The 23,519-nt window shown below is 40.0% G+C and overlaps 1 protein-coding gene across 1 annotated transcript in view; it reads left to right on the top strand.

The window, feature by feature from the left end:
- LOC122808286 (melatonin receptor type 1C-like) overlaps nucleotides 1–5,899 on the top strand; it is a 40,801-nt gene extending 34,902 nt beyond the window's left edge. Inside the window, exon 2 of the mRNA XM_044079250.1 lies at nucleotides 5,109–5,899. Within this exon, the coding sequence (XP_043935185.1) occupies nucleotides 5,109–5,899 (791 nt within the window). The remainder of the gene's footprint in view (nucleotides 1–5,108) is intronic.
- Nucleotides 5,900–23,519: the final 17,620 nt, after the last annotated feature.

The raw sequence follows: 23,519 nt of genomic DNA, 5'->3' as shown, positions 1-23,519 counted from the left end.
AGTAAAGATATTAAAAAATAAAGGCCATGGGATAGACCCTTGAGGTACACCCATTTTGACAGGGAGAGGAAGGGAGAGTGCAGAGCGCCATCTCACTGATTGAGATCTATCAGTGAGGTAGCTGGAGAACCATGCAACAGTATCAATGGAGAAGTTGAGGTTATGCAGTTTGTGCAGTAGAAGAGAATGTCAGACAGTGTCGAAAGCTTTTGAGAGGTCCAAGAATAGGCAAGAAATAAGTTTATGGTCGTCCATGGCTATAGAGACTGTGTTGAGGAAGGATAATAGAGCTGTAGTGGTGCTGTGTTTGGGTTTGAAGCCATGTTGAGTGGGTGTAAGCAGATTTTCCTGTATTAGATACTGCATAACTTGTTTATGAATACATTTTTCTAGTACTTTAGAGAGAGGGGAGAGGATAGGGATAGGTCTAAAGTTGGAGATATCAGATGAGTTACCTCTTTTGTGTATAGGTAGAGTGTGACATTGTTTCCAGATGGAAGGGACTTTAGATTCAGAGATAAAGTGATTGATTAGGATAGATACAGGGAGAGCAAGAGAGTCAGCTGCTAGCAGAAGAAAAGTGGAAGGAATATTGTCAGCTGATGCTGAGCATGGTTTTAATTTAGAGAGTAGAGTTTTGATGTAGCTAGTAGGTACAGGTTTGAGGAAGAAGGTATTAGAAGAGATAGTATTAGGAGTAGGTTCAGAAAAGTTGGAGATGTTAGTAGTAGAGGAGTTTGGGCTAGGGTTCAGTAGCTTAGATATTGAATCGATAAAATAGGTATTGAAGATAGTGGCAGTTTCTTCAGATGTCTTGTCTGGGCATGGATTGGGGGAGCTAAGATTACTGGGATGTAATATTTGGTTAATAGAGTTCCAGAATTTTTAAGATTAGATTTTATGGTTGTGGGAGGTTTGTTATAGAAGTCCTTTTTATCTTTGTTTATGCATTTTTTTGTCAGATTTCTGAGTTCTTTATATTTTTGTAAGTCTGCAGAGAGCTTAGTTTGTGACCATTTTTTCCATAGCTTGTCTCTAGTTATCATAAGGGTATGAGTGGCTTTTGAAAGCCATGGAGATATGGTGGACTTAATTCGGACTTTGTGAGGGGGAGCAAGTGAGTCTAAGATGCTAAGGAAGGTGGAGTTGAAAGCTAGGACTGCTTCTTCTAGTGGGAGTTGGGTAAGGAATTTCCAGTTTACTTTAGAGAGGAGGGCATTAAAGGTTTCTGGATGAAAGTTAGAGAGTTTAGAACAAGTGATAAATTTCGGAGGTTTTGAGAAGTGGGATGTGAACCTAAGCACTTTTATAGAGCAGTGATTGCTCAGGGTGTTTGGTAGGGTTTCAGGGTCATGATATTTGGAAGGATTAGATACAAGTACCCAGTCGATAAGAGTACTAGATGTGTGAGAGTTGTTTGTATGGGTAGGTTGGGAGATTAGCTGTGTGAAGCCACATAAATTAATATGAGTATTAGAGTTTGAATTACTGAAAGTTAACCAGTTATTGTTGACATCCCCAAAGAGGATAGTTTCATTGGGGATGTGTTGAGAAAAGTATGAAAGAATATTTTGAGCAGAGGAATGTTGTCTTCTGGAGGAATATAGATGGTTGCTACTGTGATAGTGGTGTGGTCATTTATTTTAAGATTAGCTGTAAGTAGTTCAGCAAAAGAAAAGGATGGGATAGGTTTCATAATACTTGTGAGGTGGTTGGAGTAGAGGATGGCAACATCACCCCCTTTTTTGTTTTGGAGATCTATGCGGAGTATATTATAACCAGGTGGGAGAATGTCTTTATCAGAGTTTTGGGGTTTTAGCCAAGTCTCTGTTAGGCTGATGACATCAGGGGTGTTGGTGGCTATCCAAGCATGGATTTCACTAACTTTGTTTAGAATACTACGGGCATTCATAGAATAAAAGGAAATACATTTGTTTGGAGAGGATGAGTTTATTAAGTTAGGAGAGGTAGAGTTATGCATGGTGGGGTGATGGATGGGCCCAGGATTTGGATGTATGTCTCCTGATAGAAGCCGGGCTACACAAAGGTGGTAAAGTTTGAATTTCTGTGGGTTTTAAGTCAAATACTTAATCTTGGTTTTAGATGCTAGAGAGTGAGGGGGAGGAAGTTTGATTTTAGGCAGAAGGATGTTCATGTAAAAGATAGAGAAGGAGACTGTAATAGAGTACTGCAGAGATGAAAAACAGTTATGGGGATTAGTGGGATCTCTATGGACAGGTGGTAATGGAGTAATACAAGATGTAAGATAGATGAGGAGATTGTAATAGAGTACTGCAGAGATGAGAAGCAGTTAGTATGGGGATTAATGAGATCTCTATGGACAGGTGATAATGGAGTAATACAAGATGTAAGAATGAGAAGGAGAAGTAATGGAGGCAAGAGGAAAATAGAGAGGGTTACAAAAGCCATGGCCTAAGGTGGGGAAGTAGGATTGGGATGGAGTGAGGAGTGGAAAAGGGACTAGGAAAAGTTAATTGTTGGACCTGTCAGAGAGTTGAAGTAAAATTTAAGTGAAACAACCTGTAGTGGGAGTAGGGGATATATAGAAAGAAGGATTTGCCGCAGACTAAACTATGAAGTGATAAGTAGGGGAGGGTAAGGTGTTTAGAATATTTTAGCAGACAGGAAGGGGTGGAGTTAGGGGGAGGAAGGGATTAGATGGTTAGGTATAAAGGAAATGATATGGGGGTGTGTGGGAATGGGGGTGGGAGAGGAGCAAAGTGAGCCCGAGCATAGCAAGGGCGAACGGAGCGGGAACAGGATTGGCCAGGAAGAGTCACCACAAGAAACAATCAGCAGGGCAGGAGGGAAAGAGTAAGGAGCACACTGTGAGAGTCGACAGGTAAGTAGAAGAGGTGGGGAGGTATACATAGAGAAGGAGGAGATGTAATAGCGAGGTATACACAGGTATTTGCAGTAAGATAAAAACAGTTAAATGGAAACCACAAACAGAAAAACAAAAAGAGTATAGCTAACTAAGAGAGAGGTGACACTGGGGTAGTAACTAACTTATAGATGGCAGAGAGTTACAGAGGCAAGGTTTCTAAACAGGTGAGTATGGGGGGGACTCTCAGTGGTATGCAGGTATCCTGTACAGTAGACAACTGACAATAAAAATGTCTGCTGTAGTTCATGTAGTAAAACATGTGCCATTTTAATCAACCTAACTGAGATATGAGAATATAGCTAGACAGAAGTTCTATACTTTAACTCTTGAATTCTACAAGCCAGGATAAGGAGTTAAAACAATTGGCAGTCTCACGGCAACAGAACTTAGAACTAAACAAAGTGAGCTATACTTCACATCCATAAGATTGCTACTAAAAGTATTTGACATAGAGGACATGCCATAATGCAGTCACTGTACAAGTTAAGTGCCCAGTAATGCAATATCTAGATTCTACAAACCAACTATCACCAGTTAACACTGCTAAAGAAATTCAAACTTCAGATTCATCCACCAGTGTATCTCTGATATCTGACTAACGTAAAGAGGCATCATGAGCAACCTTCAAAAGACAACGTCCTTGCTGTTTGGTATGTACAAATGGCGATCTTCAATTAGCAAATAACTCTCCATAATAGTCTCTTCCAGTGGCTATGATGAGACATTTTCTATGGCTAAATACCTGGTGGCCTCACTGGACCCTTTTTTAACCATGACTGAAAATATTAAATGAAGACAGGCAAAACAAAGTCCCAGCTAAAGCATGGGACATTCCAAACTGTTTCCAACAAACTGACTAAATAAGCGAGATTGAGAGTTGTTGGCATTCTTCTTTTTATAGGAAAGGGAGTGGCAGTTGGTAAAGAAATATTTATTTTCACTATAGAATACAGTCCACCATTTTCTACTTGAAGCTGTGTTTCTCATCTGCTGCCACTTGAGTTTATTGAGGATTCAGTCATTTCATTACGTGCTCACTTGAAGAAATCATTGCTTCAGCTTAGAGAATGCTCTTCGCCTGCATATCTGTTTGATAGCAATTCCGTTAATCATCCTTCAGCTTCAGATTTTTATATGACGTGCCCACCCCTTAGAAAAGCTCTTCAGATTAAAACATGCTCAAGATCATTACACATCTTTAAAAGGTGAATGGATTTAACTTTAAAACATACAAGTCTATCCTCTGTATCTTACTGTGTTGTATTACACACTATTAACTGCATCTGTTTCTGTAATAGTAATCCATGACTATAAAGTGTGCACTCTTTATATGTACTAAAGAATCTTGTTTTTCTGTAATGAATTGTGACTGAAAAAATGGTTATTGGGTTCAAGTCCTTCAACAAGTAAAATGCAACTACAATCAATAAATAGATCTAGGGATATTGAGTTAATGTACCATATTAAGAAGGACAAAAATTGCTCATAATGCCACTTTAAAAATAGTAAAAAACAATATATATATGTGTGTGTGCGTGTGTGTGTGTGTGTGTGTGTGTGCGTGTGTGTGTGTGTGTGTGTGTGTGTGTGTGTGAGTGTGTGTGTGTGTGTGTGTGTGTGTGTGTGTGTGTGTGTGTGTGTGTGTGTGTGTGTGTGTGTGTGTGTGTGTGTGTGTGTGTGTGTGTGTGTGTGTGTGTGTGTGTGTGTGCGTGGCTTGTGTGGACACCATATACATAGCTTGATAAGCTGACATGTAGATTGACAGATGTGTGTGAATGTGTGTATGTAGATATTAGAAGAGCAAATGTTTCCTCCTTTGTAGCAATCATTGCTAGCTAACTGGACTTTCAGCTAAAGGCTCAAAATAAAGTTCCGAACACTTAGCCTTTACTGTATCTGTGATCACTAAACATGGTTTACAGATGGTTAAGAATATGATTTCTCACTTTACAAAAAGATTTCATTTTCCCAGTCATAATCACAAGTGAACATGATTATAAGAAATTTGATATGGAGTTAATCCAAAAGTGTTGGGATTGGGAAGGGTGCTGCAAAGGCTTAAGAGCAACACCCTCTTGTATCTTCATGAAAATGACACTTTTTTTGGCATGGATTCCATCGGGTAATGAATGTATCATATTTTGTTTGGTGACAAACAAAATATACTCCTGACGGCAATGTTTTGTATTATCTTTTTCAGGTAATATGTTTGTCATCAGTCTGTCTGCAGCAGACATCATTGCAGCTGTGTATCCATATCCTTTACTTTTTGGTGCCATTTTACAAAACCAGTGGACGTTTGGAAACACACAATGTCAGATATCAGCGATGATTCATGGACTAAGTTTTATTGGTTCAGTCTATAATATAATGGCCATAGCAATCAATCGATGGTGCTGCATTTGTCATAGCATCACTTATGAGAACCTGTACAGTATGAAAACTACCTGTTTTTATATTTTCCTGACATGGGTGTTTAGTTTTATTCTTGTTTTGCCTATGTTTTTAGTTGGGGCTTTCCAGTACCATCCCCATGTTTATTCTTGTGTGCTCATGTTTACAGCAAATGTAGAATTAACTATTGGCGTTGCAGTATTTCACTTTATTATACCTGTAACTGTTGTAATCTACTGCTATGTACAAATCTGGGTCCTGGTCATTCAGGTTAAGTACCGTGTCAGACAGGAGAGCAAACAGAAAGTGAAACCAGGAGAAGTACGTAACTTTCTCACCATGTTTGCAGTGTTTGTTCTTTTTGCGATTTGTTGGGGTCCATTCAGTATTCCTGCTTTGATTGTTGGTTTCAGTCCACCAGGAAAGTCACCTAAATTTCCAGATTGGCTTTTTGTTGTAGGCTATTTTACTGCTTGTTTCAATAGCTGCCTCAATGGTATGGTTTATGGAGTTTTTAACCAGAACTTCCGGAAAGAGTACAAAAGTATACTTTGGTCACTATGTGCACTTATACTAAGAGGGATAAAAATATGTTGAGTAGACAGGAAATGCTGAATTAGATTCAAAATCTGTTATGTCCAGGCTGGGTTAAATAACCCAGAACAACATTTCTCATTCATCTTCTTATTTCATTGCTCTGTAGACTGTTAATAACATTGCTAAAAGTAAATGATTTAAATGAAATGGCATGCAGTTGTGAGAGCTTATGACCATTTCGGCACACTACCATTTAGATAGCAATTATCCGTTGTGCTACTTAATTCCTGAAAGCAAATCTAGCATTAATTTGCAAAGATGTGGTTATGTTCCCCAGCCGAACATTGATACCCTTTACCACATTCCAGCCCAGTTTTGCTGGGACTGGTATATGTTTAGTCAGCTCACTCCCAGTTTGTCAGGAATTAGCCTGCAATTTTGGCTCTAGGTTGTTTGTGATTTTGTACAAATCAAAGACTGACTCACATGCCAGTAAACACCTTTTAGATTTCTCATGGCCTTCTCCTGGCAAAATTCAGACATTAATCAACACCTTACTCATTCTCCAGAAGCCCACATGATGTATCATTGAATGGTACAAGACCCCCTTTTACCCTGATATTCAAACTAAAACTGTCAAAAACCTCCTACACATGGAATCGTGTTACACAAAAGTAGTGAAGTCCATTATTGATGACCTGCCTAAAGATTGGTGTGTGTGTGTGTGTGTGTGTGTGTGTGTGTGTGTGTGTGTGTGTGTGTGTGTGTGTTTGTACGTGTGTGTATGAGTCACACCATTAACGTCCTGTACTGGCCAGCTAGCCATTCTATCATGTGATCTGTATCCTACAGAATAGTCCAGGAGAGGAGCCTGGTCCCACCTCCTCCCATATGAATTTACTCTTACTTTACAAACCTCTACAAGACTAAAAGTCATCTTAATAAGTATATTCCAAGCCATTAGAAATAACACACAGTCTCCATGGCTTCTTTTGGTTGTAGGTACTTGATCTGTAATAGTCATAAGTAGTTGAGCCTTACATTCCCATGGTAATGTTTAGCCTTTATATTTTCCATACGAATAACCCAAACATAAGCGGAACAAAGATATGCTAGGGTATTTATTTGTTGTCCCTGTTCATGAAGGACAGGAGTACTAAATCAGGGGTATATTTGCAGTTACCCATCCATTAATCCAAGTTACATATCAATAGAGTACAAGAAGAGCGTTCTTTGATGAGGAGGGTATACAGTGTGGAACTCCATATCTGCAACATGTTCTATTTATTTTGCAAAAGAGTTTAGAGATCCCTTGAGCCAGTGTTTATATTATTATTGTACTTGACAATATGTATTATGTTTGACAGAACAGGGTCTGTTGAAGCTCTACATGTGAAAAAGGTCTCTGTCATTAGCCTGCATAATACTGATAAGAGGGATAAAACTTTCAGATTGCCTGCATAGTTTTTACAATTTAGTTTTTTTTTTTAGGAAAAATGTGGTTAACAGAGACTTTGACCTTAGCCAGCACTGTGGCATTAAGAGCATAATATCCTAACTGCAGCCTAGTTGACCTGGATTCAATAAGTGTTTCCAGCATCTGAGGAGCTGGAAAAGAGGGGTGGGTGGACACATCCTGGGAGGTAGGGTATTTACTGATGATGTTCCCTGATGGGATGTATGATCCAGTGAGGAAAGAAACCCTTGAATGAGGTCATTGAACACAGGGGGGGCATGGAATGGGTAAGTCATAAAGAATCCCCCCAATGGAAGTAGTCAACCATAACCCAAGGACACCCATAAGCTCCAAGTCAGCCCCAGCCCTAATGGAGAAAGTCAGGTGGGTTAGAAAGGTGTCTGGTGGACCTAGTGACGGATGAGGGGTTCTGAAAAGAGTGCTGAAGAATGATGCTGGAGGGAGAAAAAAAAACTTTTCCCTCCAAAAAGTAAATGCCAAAGGAAGTCATCCAGGGACTGGACTCTGGGGTATACCACTAGCAAGAGGTATTTTGGAGAGGTAGTTCTGCCAACTGTACCTTGCTATGCACTATTTGTGAGCCAGTTTGTTATCTAATGAGTTATGTTGCAATTGACATTTATTTGGGAGGGTTTACCTACAATACCTTAGTGTGATATGGTGTCATTTGCCTTTTCTAGGTCTAAATATATGGTGTGACATGTTCTGCCATTGTCCATTGCTTCAGTAACTTTTTTTTAAAGCAGTTGACCAGGTTAAGGAGGCAGAACCTGACTTCAGTGAAGCTGAACTGGGATGGGTTGAGTAGGTTACTTCGGCCCTTATTTATTATTTCCATAAATAAATTTTCAGTATCCTTACAGATAAGATTATTCAGGCTTATGTGTCAGTAATTAACCAAGTCCATTGAAGTCCCAACTTTGTGCAAGGGAATGACTATTGCTGTGCTCCATTCATCCATCACAATGCCGATTTTGAGGCGAATATTGAATAGCTTCTGCAGGGGGTCAGACAAGTCAGATTTTGACTAACCAGTAGGCAGCCTGATATGTTATCTGGCCACACTGACGCAGTGTTCTTGACCTTAGACAAAAACCTTGAGAACTTGTTCTTGGGATAATTAAATGGGGTGTGGATCTGAATATGTAATTTGAAAATATTGTGGGTGGGGGTAAAAAATTTGTCTGTTATAGATTAGTTATGTCTTCTGATTCTGGGTGTGTGATATCATTCACTAATATCTCTGCATTAATGCAGGACATTGCTTCAACATTTTGTAACATAATTATAGACTACTTTGCAGTTATCCTTTGCCTGGGTGGCTACTTTTATCTCATGTTTTGTTTTGATTGACTTGATCAGAGTCTGCAATTCCTTGCTTTGTTTAGCAAAAGCATTTCTGACATCTTGAGAGATTAATTTTTGTGTTGAGTGCATTTTTTTGTGTTATTATAGTGCCTGTTTATATTTGAGATCCACCATAGGGGTTTATTTTCAAATTTGGAATTGTATTTATTTCTACTAGGGAAGATGCATCAATGCAGTTATTTACATTTAAATAGAAGTTGGCAGTAATGGATTCCAGATAGGCACTGGGGTCATCAAGATGGAAGAGGGGGGTTGAATTTAGTCAGGTTATCATCACTCAGTTTTAGTAGGTTAGCCTTCACCTAATCTTTGTACAACGAGGTACTTGAAAATGTGGTCTGATTTGACCAGTAACTCATCCAAAGAATTTGTATTGATAATGTCCACAAATCTCTGGGAATATATTTTTGAGGCCCTATTTGTCTCCCAGGTTATTGAGGGGTAGTTGAAATCTTCTAGGAGAATGGTGTTTGGCTTAATACATGGACACTCCATACTAGTTACATAGGAAGTATGGGCCTCTTTATTAACTTTACTGAATTTACTAACCCACACAGTATCACTCTGGCATACAGTTTAAAGGATACTGCACAAAATGAAATCAATAAAGCAGCTTTACAGATACTCACTGGCTGCTGAAACTCCAGTGCTTAAATGAAATAAGTAGATTTTAATGAAATCAGTTCAGTCAGCTAAATCATAGTCAATAGTCACAATACTGCTTGATATGAGGTATAATGAGAAATTAAGTTCTAGGATAACATGTTAGTTCAAAGTCAAAACTTTATTTACTTGCAAACTACTGCACTGCATACATTTTTACTGTGCATTCACCAAAGTCAAGTAGCAAGGCTTTATCTGTTAACCATAGCTGAAATCATTTTTACACATACTGATTATTTTTTTATATATTCATTGTACCATCTGTATGTATTATCAGAATAAATTAATTTGAATGAGTATGTTTTTGTCATTATTTTTAATCTGGTCTAAAGAACACAACCTTTTTTAAACTTTGAAGGACCTCTGTCAGCAGAACCTAGAACACAAAAAATGTTGTGATCATATCCTAATCTTCTGTGCAGCAGTAATATCCTTGTACCATGGCACTAGGGTAATACTATTTCATTTTTTTTCTAATCAAAATGGCCTTGTGATTACTGTAATACTTGCTCAGCTTTGTTTCTTAGCCAGAATGGCTTTCAAAAATACACTGTATGTGACATAATATGATATTTTTCCTATGTCTTTGTTCAGGCTAGTTTTTCTGTTGAAGTAGAAAGACATTTTGTCTCATCCTCAGGTTAAGAAAATAACAGTAAATGTTATAATTTAAAATTTAAAACTTCCTTGTTCCTCTGCATAAACCTTTAAGGGGACAGGGAATATAAGATGTAGATTCTCTATATGTAAACGTAGACATGATGTAAGGGATTACATTGCATTCACCAGTTCATCAAAAAAGTTATTACATTTCTTCTTCAAGAATGCTAACATAACATTTCCTTATACATATGAAGTGTATGGTGTGCAGTGCTTACACTGTGAAATTTGGAAAAAGACAAATCAGTTAAGCATTAATGTGGTATGAGACCCAACTTTAACAATTGTTATATACTCCCTGCTTAATTTGTTAAGGTTGGATCTAGTCCTAGTCAGTTAAATGTGCCAGTACTAGTAAATGATAGCTGCAGTATTGCTGTCTAATGAGATAACATGTCCCTTCCTCTTACAAATTTAGAAAAGCAGGATGTGTTCACTGGAAGTTTTCTTTTTTTTTTTAATGTACAAACTCTGAAACTTAAATGTATGGCACTATTCATAGACTTCAGTTTTCTTTGATTTGTCAAACATGGACTTTAAAAGGAAAAAAATAAGGCAAAAATCTGGACATTTTGTAGAAATCTGGTCTGTTGAGAGCCATGAAAGGAGAGTATAAATGCAATGGACAGATTTACATTGCATTTCTGACAGCCACCCCCAAGTGCTTTACGTCTTTAAAAGCAGTCAAAACACTTAGTGGTTTTTTTTTTTGTAACTAGTAATACATGGAATAGATAAAGCCCCATGCATTACAAAGAATGATGATCAGGTCAGAATTCTTTATTAAAGAAATAAACAAAAACAAAGCAGCTGAACTCTCTGTTTGTGTTTGTTTTTGTTTTTGTTTTTGTTTATTTCTCTAGTTTGTGTTTTCTTGGCACGTTTGGAACAGAATTCTTTATTATATATTTACAAAATGGATGCCAAGATTCACCTCTAAAGCAAATTTCATGGCATCCATGTCTCAAATACATAATAAACAGATTATGATTGGTGAACTGATAATATTCATCTATATTATATTTAGTTATTGAAACTACATAACCTTTTTTGTGCTTTAGTACTACTTTGGCTAATACTGCTGGTGGTGGGGGGACTAACATAATCTGGATTTTAGTAAAGTAACAAGAAAAACTATAAACAATCATACTAGTTTTTATAACTGGAAAAGGTTACAGGACAGTCATGTGACAAAACATGGACTGTTCTACAATTTACTTGGCATCACTTGATATGTTAATTTCTTTGAGGATTATTAACACTTCATTGTTGGCTGTTTCAATGGGCATCTTTACTGTAAAATTTAAATTCTGTCCTATGAGTTTTATCAAAATGTGTTGTACAGTGCAAGCAAGTCATGCTTTTGTAGGGTATTTGCCATTGGTACATTCACAGCATTGGAGTATATAATCTAGAGAGGTATGTGGGGTGAAATACTGGTACAGCGGTAGCATTGTTACCTCACAGCAAGAGGTTCTCCCATTTGATTCTCGGCTTGGCTTGGGAGTACCTTCTGTGTGGAGTCTGCATGTCCTCCCCGTGGTTGGGTAGCATTCAAAAGACATGCGTGCGTAAATGGGTGTGCCTTCGTTGAAGGTTGGGCATCGAGCTGGCACCTCGGCATTTTGTAAAAACCTACTGCCAGTCATTAGTAGACCAGAGTTCTGCTGTAGTGACCCCTTACTGGGAAAAAGCCAAAAGACAACAACAACAAGTGTTTTTCACTGATGGTTTTTAGAACTTATTTTTCAGAAAAAGAAAAAAAAATCAAGCAAATTAGTGTGCTTCAGTAAGTCACAGATAACAATTCCTTGATGTCCCAGAAATTCAAGTACTGATACTGAAGTCTTAGTATCTAATGCACAAATAATTAATATTATCTTTCAGTGCTTTCAGACATTATCAGCAGACTTTTTCTTAATAGTACCTTTTGCTTGTTTTTGCCTATAAACCCATAGGCAGTTGCCACCTTTTCTTTTCCCTGCTTGTGCAAAGGCTGTCTTAATCACAGATACTTTAATTTTATTGCTATACTGCTTCAGCAATAGAAGAAAAAAATCTCTCCAATTTACACTCGAGTTTCCTTCTCACTTGTGATTAACAGCTCATAGATTCCAAAAAGATCTGACATGGCATTTCCTGGAAAGGTAAAACAGTGTGCCAAGAGCCTGCAAAAGTCTGGTACAAACAGGACAAAGAACGAAAACATATATAGTTTATTATTCATTTAACAAATAGGCAAGTTGAACTACTTTGATTCCTTTTCGTCTTTGTCCTAATTACAGACATTGAAACATTAAAAATAATATAATATTGATATACCACAGTAATATATTATTACATAAAACACAAAATGATAGAGTACTGCTCAGTAAGAAAAATGTACAAAGATCAGTATCAAGAAGAAAAAATGGACAAAACTATATGTACAATAAAACATTGCATTTCCTATGAAAGATATGTTAATAGGAAAGTTTAATTGCAGGTATAAAGATAGTAAATTATGTTTTTAAGATACATATCCAATGCATCAGTTTGGCTTTGACAGTTCAGCAATTGATTCCAACCAAGATTAAGATAAAAGTGCATACATTTTAGTCTATAGTTCTATCAATATTTAATCTACTGATAATGATTAAAATATGGTATTCTAATATGTGCTTAAAAATCAGTTATGTTCATCTATTTATGGCACCAGCTATGTAAATTTGTCAGAATTATACCATATCACTTTTGAAGAACAACTCCTTCTCTGTTCATTAAAAGGATGAATGGTGGGGATTTAATAAACTCTGTGTAGGAATAGTGGAAAGCCTACACAGAGTGTAGTGTGGCCCTCTGTGTGGCTCCCCCTCGACAGCGCGCCTTGCATATTAATGAAGCTGCGCTACTGAGAGAGAGCCATGTAACATGTTTACAGAATCAGTGTTGGGGGCATGTTACAGTGTCCAGAGATGACTAGATGAGTAACACACCCCCTGCACTGTTAAAGTGCCAGATGGCACCAAAAAATGTTTTTTTCTTTTTTTGTGTGTGTGTGTGTGTGTGTGTGTGTTTGCGTGAAGCTGCACTTAGAAATGGACATGTGCCAGACATATAAAAATAGTAACAGAATACTTTTAATTTTAACTTCAAATGTCATGTTTAAGCGTAGCAGAGCGTGTTTGCGCACCTCAGCGCGGTGCTCAGCAGTGCTTAAATGTAGCTGAGAGCTATATAGAAATGTATAGCCAGCGACATCATATCCATGTAGCTGATTGATTAGAGTCACTGCCTTGTGTGCAGTAGATGCATGATTCAAATACACAGACAAGCCATAGCAATGTTTTATAAATTAATGTTTTTTTTTTCATTGATGTATGTCTTGACATATGTTAATTGGGTTAGTTCATCTGGGTCAGAAGCCCATTATCATTGGAGACCCAAGGAGAAAAGATACAGTTACACACAAGTCCACAATACCTAAAATACACACTCCAAGATAAAAAATTAAAATACAGAAGGTCAGGAAATATAGAAGTGCAATACATACACATAATAATAAAGTAGTAGGAATGAACAAATAATTTAATTTTAGTCTTATTTTTTATTTTTTTTAATGTGGTTTGCCCTTAGCTAAACTCTGCTAAGCCAAGCCAAGCAGTGCTTAAACAGGACCCATTTTAGCAGTACTTAGCAACACGCAGCTCTGCTTAGCTGGTTTGGGCACTGCTAAGCAAACCCTGTTTAAGCAGTCCTCAGCCCAGCTAAGTGGGTTTGCTCACCATTAAGCATTGCTAAGCATTGCTAGATTAAACCCTCCTCAGCTAAGGTTACCAGGTTTGCAAGGTGCTAAGCTTTGCTTATCATTTTTTTAAATTATCCAATGGCAGCAAAGGGCAGGAAAACAGCCTTATTTAAGTGCAGCAGGTGGGAATACAGCTAGAATATGTTGGAGTTTTATCTTGGCAGGAGTTGGAGAGAGTGCATGCTTCTGGGCACAGTGTTGGGACATTTTGGAGTCCAGGATCATGGTTGGACTCCTTTTAAAGGACCATGACATCCGGCTGCTGCAGGGCCAGTACCAGGGGTCAGAGTATAAATTGGACTGGCTGGCACATGACCTCAGCAGTATGAATGGTATCCCATGCACAGGTAAGCAGTGTCATCACCATGTTGATGACCTGAAGCATAGAAAGAGAGATTTCTTGGCCACATGGATCCAAGATGCTCGGGAGAACAATGTCCCACATGTTTGTAAGTACTGTAACCATTTTTTAATCAAATCTAGTCAGAATATCTGATAGACAGGTATACATAATGGTATATTTCTCTCCCCAGAGCTGCAGAGGAGAGAGCTCTCAAGCTAGAGACCCATGCAGGGTGCCTGGCCAAGTTGCAGCATGAGTGTGGTCAGTACAGATGTCTCTTGAAATCTGTAGTCATATAAACAAGAAAGAGTTAAATTAGTAACTGCCAGTAGGTATATTCTGCTATGAGTATAATGCCAGGTACAGTTCAATAGACATAAAAGCATTAAACCTGATAATGTCATGGAATAAAAAGTTCTAGTGCATTAATAATGTTAATGAAATAAAAGTTGCTATTGCATTAGTAATATGAAGAAAATAAAGGTCAACTGCATTAGTAATGCTAATGAAAATGTTCAACTACATTAATAATGTTAATGAAATGGAAATAAAATATATACTGCATAAATTGTGGAATTATAGCTGCCTTGAAACACCTGCATGATATAAACTGCCCATCAATACAGACTGTTAGATGTATAACAATCACTGCATGATGCCATCAGCAATAAAGCTGTGACCATCAATATCTGTGTATTTGGGCTGTTGGTCATGAACTTGAGTATTACAAGTGTTGTGACAGACATATGGGAATAATACCATTAAATGACTGAAGGTTACATAATAAAGAGAGTGTTTTGTTAAACTGTATGTGTGGAGCTGTACAAAAATATATAATGCATTCTGATATTTGTTCTGCACTAAGATCTGAACCTATAATAGGAACGGCCAAGGTATACTAGTGTGTCTCTCAGGATTTTCTTGTGTTAACCATTGCATTTCAGCTATATGCATTCCTTATCTTAGGTTACACTGCTGCAGGCAAGTATGAAGCTGTAATAGCTGTAGACTGCAAATATACCATCTGCAACTGTATATGGGGCAGGAAGGCAACACTCTGATATGGTCTGTACACGTCACACATATTTCCACTCACTAGGGTTTAGGGTTTCAGTGTGTACACCTGCATTCCATGTATTAATGTACACTTTATCTACTATCTCTGTCATGCATGAATGCCATGCATGTGTGTTCAGGTGTCACTGCAGTCTTTTATAACAGTCTACCTCTATTAGCAGGTCACAGTTTCTTACCAGTTGAGCTCTAGGCATATATCAGTCAATCAACACACAGCAGTGGCTCAGTAGTGCAGTTTGATAAACACTATGTATGACATATATTTTCCCATCACAGACTGGGGTTCAAATTCAGGGACAGGTGCTACTGCATATTTATAGATACAGACAAGTACTACTGAATATGTATAGAAACAGTTATGTGTTGTTAATAGATGTTTTCCCCAGAGGAATTACAGGTAAATAAATGTCTGTAGTAGCTGTTTGAATGGTATACTAATTTGTGTGTCAAGATGTACCAGTGTGTAAACAGCATTGTTCAACAAAGTGATAAGACTTCATTAAATAAAACGTCAACACGTCAACTACTATTATGAGTTATTAATACAAATAAAAATGTTTAATATTGGTACGGTTGTATGCCTGCTGTGTCTATGAATGTCTGCTGATAGTCTAACCCCATGCCTGCCAAGGACAGCATGATAAGCATAAACTCTCTGTATTGTGCGTGATACATGTCTCTCAAGTGCCATGCTGTCACAGACTGTGATCACTGTTTCCAAATTCCTGGGTCATAGATTTAAAAGCCACTTGATGTATCTCAATAGCACAGTCACACTACATCAGTCCACAGTACTCTTTGGTAGTCACATATGTTCCCCTGACATGTAATGGCCCCTGTAGTTGTGTACCTGTAGGTGTTACAGCTTGGCCCATACTGTCCCATGTGGATAGCTTGAGAAGTATGTAGGTGCTACAGAAAGCTATATGGCACTTGTAGACAAAAAGTAAGGGCAGACCTGTAGAGTATAGAAGAGTTCTGTTATAAACAATATAGCCTATACTGGTAGTAATGGCATGATTTTTTTGTCTCACCCCCCCCACCCCTTATCTGCATCATACTTTATTATCCTTATACATTGGGTATGGTTTCCCTTTGACATATATTGTTCACAAAATATTATGTTGGGCCTTGTGTTTTATTATTATTATGTATTACAATGGTTGCATATTAACAGACCTTGTGGAATTACCTATGTTGTTGGTCTCATGCCATAACTGTTACTGGCATGCTGTTACAATACTGACTGTTAACCCAATTTTTGTTGCGTTCTACACACTCTGGCATGTTATGTAACTGGGTTATGTGATTTGTTCTGCATGCTGTTACAACTAACCACATGTTTTATTCATTATTAACCTATACACTTTGAAAAACCTCAACACCATAGCTTGACTGGGTAGGCTGGTTCCCGTGGATCCACCTACCCTACCTCAACTGGCTGTGGCACTGGGTCCCAAAATGTTTGGGACCCAACCTGGAGCTGCTCCCTCTGCTGGTCCTGCATCACCTATGGGTGGAACTGCCTCAAGGTACGGGGTCCGTCTCCCCTGAGAGCAGGTTCAGAGAGGGAGTGGTCACCCAGCAACAGCTACCAGGGATGGTGCGCAGGATCATCCAGCATGATTTGGACAATCAACTGTGCCAGATTGAGTCAGACTGGCTAACTTAGAGGGGCAGGCTGGCTCCAGCATCCGGCCGCAACCACAGCCACAGGTCAATAAAGGAGCAGTGCTGACTGCCCATGGGTGGGGAGTTCAGTCCCAGTGCACACATTGGCCTCAGATTCCAAAACACCATCCCCGTCCAAGGTGTTTACCTCCCTCATGTGTCATTCACCCCCCCTCGTCTGCTTACTTGTCTGTCTGCTAATGCTACCTCTCCTATCCCACTTACCTCCCCAAACATACCTAAAACCCTTCCCCAACATTCCACTTTCACTTAAAAAAAGAATACCTGTCCCACAAATAAATATTGCCCCATACATAGCTATCCAATTCACCCACCCCTAAACTGCCCACAATCAATCACTACAATTATCAACAAAGTTATTTTGCCACACCCCTTTCTTTGGGATGTGAGGCTCCAAAGTCAAAATTGTCCACAACCTGCACAGCTGCTGCTGTACAAGAAATGTAGAGCTATGGTCATTTCCTAAACTGTCCTGCACATCCATAACTGCCTTTCACATTGTTTTCCCCCCTGCTTGTCACCATTTCACCATTTTGCTATCATCCACTTTTTCTTTTCTTTTTTAGGAATTACCATGGTTTTAAGTGGAGCTAAGTGGCACACTACTCCATGATACATTGTGCAAACTCATGCAAACCCACTTAAAACTGCTTAAAACTGCTTTAATCACCTTATATGTTCCAGACATTGTTATGCACATTAACAAAATAATCACTGCTGTGAAGTCTCAAACCCACAACCCTATCAATTATAGCATAGTGCATCAGTCCATGAAGCTACTCAGCTTTTAAGACTAACAGCTGTTGCAATAATCATATCCTGATTATCAGTGATGCACATCAGCAAAAATAATGACAACTGCCAGGTTTTGAACCTGGGACCCTATTTACTACAGCATAGTGCTTTAGGCCACACAGCTGTTAGGAATTGATGGCGTTTCCATAAACATATCCTGATTGCCAGTGATGCACAACAGCATAAAACAATCAAACTTGCCATGTTTTGAACCTGGGATGCTGTCAACTGCAGCGTATTGCATTAATCCACTACACCAGTCAGCTTTGCTAAATAGCACTTGTTTCCATAAACATATCCTAATTGCCAGTGACACACTACTTGTACATATAATGGGATAAATGACAGCATACTTGGGACTGTGATGCAGACACCGAACCAGTACACAGACAAATACATGTTGATGATGTACATGAGGCCAGTGATATCAGGTAGAGCTGACACCTGCACAGACTGAAGCAGAATGTCCACAGTTATGCCACCTACTTTTGGTATGGTTCTCACAGAACCTATTCTGTGTGCTGAAGTACTGGCAAGTCAGACTGAGGTTATGAAATCATAACAGACAGGTCAGTGTCACATGTCATACCTATCTGAACATACCTGTTTATGCGAATCCTGTGTAACACACAATATGCATGCACATATGTCTTGCAAATACACCTGCTATAAGATTGACTCATATCTCTAGCTGTTACATTCCTAGCATGCTTTACATTTTGACACCCATAGTCCTGGCATCCATCCCAGTCTGTTGCACGTCAAGTACATGATTGTCAACACAACATTTAACTAACGGAGCCTTGAAATGTCCAACAGAACTAGTTGCTGCTACTGCAGTCACTGCCACCCATATTAGCATGTCATAGGCCTGTAGGGTGGGACACTTCAAAAATATGGATAGGTGTCTTATATGTCGCCTACCACTCTCTGGTCTCTGGGTGGCACTATTACTTAACATGTTTACCAGAGGCACATGCCTATCCTGGACTGTTATGGATACCCTCACCCTGGCTATGCTGTGACAACAGAGCTGACACTGCTCCCTCACTGACATATACAGTTTGCTGTTCAAAATGAGCTCACAATCCCCAGTATGAATCAGCAGCTGCAGCCTTCAACACATGCAGCAGTATGTTCAGCTACCTGCTACAGACATACCATACCATACCTCTCAATACCTCCCAAAGACCTAGAACAGGGAATCCACACAACACCCATACATAAAGGGGTGGGGTAAATGTTGAATTAAAAGGGACATGTGTCACAGTCTCCCCTACAAACATAACCAGCTGATAGACCAGCAGCTACTGCAGCAGCATGCATATTCTGATGCAAATGACATATGACACTGACATATGTCTGTCTCCTAACTGAACTCAACCCACATTGTTAACAGTAAACTGCCACATAATCAGAAAGTCTGTTAACAATGGCCAAACATAGCATGAAAAACTGTGGACATACCACATCAATCCAAAAATCTAACTAGCATCTGTGATGCTGTAGTCCCCACAACTTAATAATGTCCTTCTCACAGGCCAGGAAAAGGGTTAAGGCCTACATAAGACCTTAATTACAGCACTGTATTGACATGCCATGAAAATTCAACTCAGATTTTCTAGATGCAATTACCAAGTCTGAGCCACAGAGTGGAGCACAGGCAATCACATGTTCATGAGCATTACCTACAAAAGGCAAGCTGCTGCCTATGGTAAACAAGTCTGTGACTTTCTTCATGAAGACAGACTGCGATATCCTAGGAAAACTACCACTGAATTTCTGGTTACAAAGGAGTACAGCACTCTAACAATTATGTAATTGAATTCCCCATGTAATGGGATGCAGATGGGGGATGTAGTCATCAGAAATAGGAATTACAACACTAGGTCTGAAAAACATATCTTGGAATGGCATGCTGCTGTTAGTCAGCTGTTCAGCACCTACAGGCTTCCGTTTTGGTTCTATCTGCAGTGACATAGATCACAGCTCTGGCCCCTGAGTCTCCCTAGCAATGGTCAGCTCACGTACGAATACTACTGGATTGTCTATTAGACAATAGTGACAGTAAGTACTGGTGGCTACAGCTGGCATATCACGTCATGTACTGTCAATGAGCCAGGTGTTCCTGACTGTGCCTGATGTACTCTGGCTACGTCACTGTGTACTCCACACCTGTATCTCATTACCTGACAGCTATGGCTAGCATACCTGGTGACCCCCTGCAGCAGAGCAGCAGGTTATAGCCAGTAGTAGTGGGGGGACACAGGCTCCACCTCAGAAATAGTGTGTACATATCGAGCATATGATGTAAGGGAATGAATACAATACCAGATATTAATGTACCATTACTGTGTTCTGAGGGGTCTGGTATGTCACAGCCACATTCCTTACAGTCTGGGAACAACCATTACATATTATCCAATTAGTTTTCAGACATCCATATTTGTCTGACAGAGGGTCCACATACATCAGGCACATGTACACATTCTGCAAACATCTGTGTACTGCAGATGTTGGACACTTACAAGGAGGATACCCTACACCACATTTGCACTGCTCTCAGTATTTGTGTAGCACAGATGTCGCTGGAATGTCCACATATATTTTTAGTACTCACCTATTTGTCGGATGGTGGCTGTATGACATAGTACTGGAACGTCGCCCATAGGGAACACACAACAGTAGATGGCAGCGATGGGTTTGGACACATAGCAACACAGTCTGTCACAGCAAACAGGCCATAAATGGTATATCTAGGATCATACAAGGTTACTAGGTTATTGGCCCTGATGACCTCATAAGTCTAGCCCAGATTTTATCTCATGTTTATGCAAGTCAGCACCTGATGCCCCAGTCCTTCAGGGACACAGGTGCTATCCCAAGGGGGTATGTCCTGTTAACCATCTAGTTACCCAGGTTTCGCTTGCAAAGATGCAAATAGCTACCTTGCCTGTTGTGGACAGGGTGTCCATTCCACAACAAGGCCATTGTGTGGGACACACAGCTGCACCAAAAAGCCTTGATGATGTCACACACCAGGTTGAGGGTGTGTGGGCAGGTTAATAGAGTGGAGCTTGACTTGCACTTGTGCAATAGTCCCAGCAATATGGAGTCGATGATTGCCTTTTATGCCAAATAGAGGTAATCTCTGAGGAGTTATGTATGAAACTAGGTGGACCTCTGTGATGACCCCAGCTGCTGCATGTGCTTTGTGAGGTGAATGACAAATTGGGCATTATACTTAATAATCGGCCTTATTTGGGGGAATACAGGGATGTTATGACCCCATGTCCCTGGATGACATACCCTTATGTATGAGGTGGGCCATGTAGATGGTTTAGCTTACAATGGAAGCAACATGCTGGTCAAATGTCATGTTGTCATCAACCTGTGTGCACAGAGCCCTCACTACTGATTGCGTGCCTAGGATGTTGTTAGTACTGTGATAATATATGGGGATGTCACTCTCCCCAAAAGAGTTGACACTGCATTTCCAGGTATTCAGCCTGAGTTCATGTTTCTGGCACCAGTCATGTGCCTACTTGAGACTATCCTAGGCAAATGTCCACATCACTAGGAAATCTGGTGACAGAATACAGCATGCAGTTGTCTGCAAACATGGTCGGTCATAGCCCAATGGCTGTGCCCTGCACCTCAGAAGTGTACATCACACATAACAGAGGCCTGAGCACACAACACCAGGTTACATCACTAGTTATGGGTCAACCACTTGACGTGTATTCCCCTATGTGGATTAGAAGGGTCGTGTCAGCATGCCAGTGTTTTATCCCTCCAATAACATATGGGCTGATGCCTACATGGCAGCATATGTCTATTATGGCCAAGTGGGATATACTGTCAAAGTCTTTGTCCAGGTCAAGGTAGGCAGTGTGCACTGTCAATACCCCATCCATGGCTTTGGTGACTGTGTCAAAGAGGTCAACCGACTGTAACAGACATGATCCCCGCCTTGACAAAGCCTAACTCTGCGTGATGGAGTTTGTGGAGGTCGCCAATGTCCTTGTTAATGAGGTTTACTATAAACTGTGCCATGGCCTTGCAGATCAGCCTAGTTAGACTGATGGGTCTATAATGTGCCAGATTGGTAGACTGGGCGTCCCTTAGTGTAAAGCGGATGACAGTGGTTGTCCTTTACTTGGCTGGGACAAAGGCGGTCATCAAGCTTTGTTTGAATACAGTGCCTTATAGTGTTGCTAGATCATGTTTGGGGTCATGTAGGATGTATCCTGTAATGCAATCAGCTCCTATGGTGGCTGTATACCATGACTTTGAGATGGCAGTGGTGACCTGTACCCTACATATAAGAGAAAGGGGCAGGTACTGGGGACATCCTGATGTACTGATAGGGGACAGGGGATGAAATCTACACTGACTCTTTCAGGCATCAAGTATACTATACCTACAGCACTGATATATCTGGCATCCTTGACCATCACAACTGAGCAGATCTGCATGCTTCCTCTGATGTTGTAGTCATATATGGAGAAGGAGAAATTATCATCTGTAGTGGATGTCACCAATGTGGGCTCTAGATTTACTTTGCAGGTTTCCAGTAGTGATCTCATTTGCTTGTTCAAGCAAAGGAGACATTGCTCCTAATTGGGCACCTGCTCCTACTTTGTCTTGGACAGCAGTATGTCATCCCTGTTATAGACACTATTTATTGCAGGTGTTCACTAGACAAGTTTATGTGTCCTTGCAGAGGATAATGTAAACATGTCAGGTATACCTGATTCCATGCATCTATACAGATGCACATAGAGCACTTTTTTGTATTTGTGGATATTGGTGCCAGTTCCTACAGAGGGGCTGGGGGGTGGCGAAGCTGTGTCTACCACCCCCAAGGAGGCTGTATTCCACTTTGGATTTGTATGTATGTCTGATCCTAGCTAGATGGGTATTGTGGGAGATGGTGACTGCAAACGTGACCGCATGATGGTTGTTTGCCACAGAGGATGACACTGTAAGGATACTGCAGTGGTTACCCATTTTGTCTAATATCAATTCCAACAAACCTTCACCTGATGAGGGGAAGGACTTAGCTGCACCTAGGTGTTTGTATTTCCACTGTTGCTGGATCTTTGGGCGTTTGTGTGCTGGCATGGGTACATCTTCCAATGTATGTTTTGGTCATTCAAGTAACCCAGGATCAGGGTACAGACCCGAATCCTGATACAGGACATCAGGTCCATATAGGCAGAATTGGCTCCCTAGTTACATGTGCGGGCTGGTAGCTAGCTATAATTTTAATAGGTGCGTTCGCAATGATGAACTGCCCCTGCAGTGTCCCTTGTGCATCTTACTGCCTGTATAGCCAGGAGGTGTGTATGCATCTCATATATAGTGAAATCCCATGACCCATGGAATTACCACCCGCACTTTGGGGTGTGACTGTATGATAGGATAGTTGACTATGTAAGGCTGGAGTTCTGTCTGCAGCTTTGAACCATGTGTCTGTGACTACATAGATGTCAGCATTTCCCAGGGTTAATAATGCTTGCAATGAGCGCAGATTCATGTTTAGACTCCTAACATTTAGCAGCATGGCCTTCAGTTTGTACTGCACTGACAGTTGTATGTTGGTGCTGATAACCTCACCACTTTTCCTAATAAAGGCATTATGGGGGTGGCAAGAACCATTGCCAGATGCCTGAAGGCCAGTTGAGATAGCTGGAATCCTGGTCTGTTGATCATTTCATCCCAGGGTCGGAGGTACTGGAGCCCTCTGGAATGGCACAAGATAACAGGCCAATTGTTAAGGTCAATCATTTCCTGATTGCACTGTGGCATCAGT

This window comes from Protopterus annectens, chromosome 8.part0 (assembly GCF_019279795.1).
Source record: "Protopterus annectens isolate FY-2018-M chromosome 8.part0, PAN1.0, whole genome shotgun sequence".
Lineage (NCBI taxonomy): Eukaryota > Metazoa > Chordata > Ceratodontiformes > Protopteridae > Protopterus > Protopterus annectens.
Note: the sequence above shows the minus strand (reverse complement) of the source record. Positions and strands in the feature narration are given on the sequence as shown.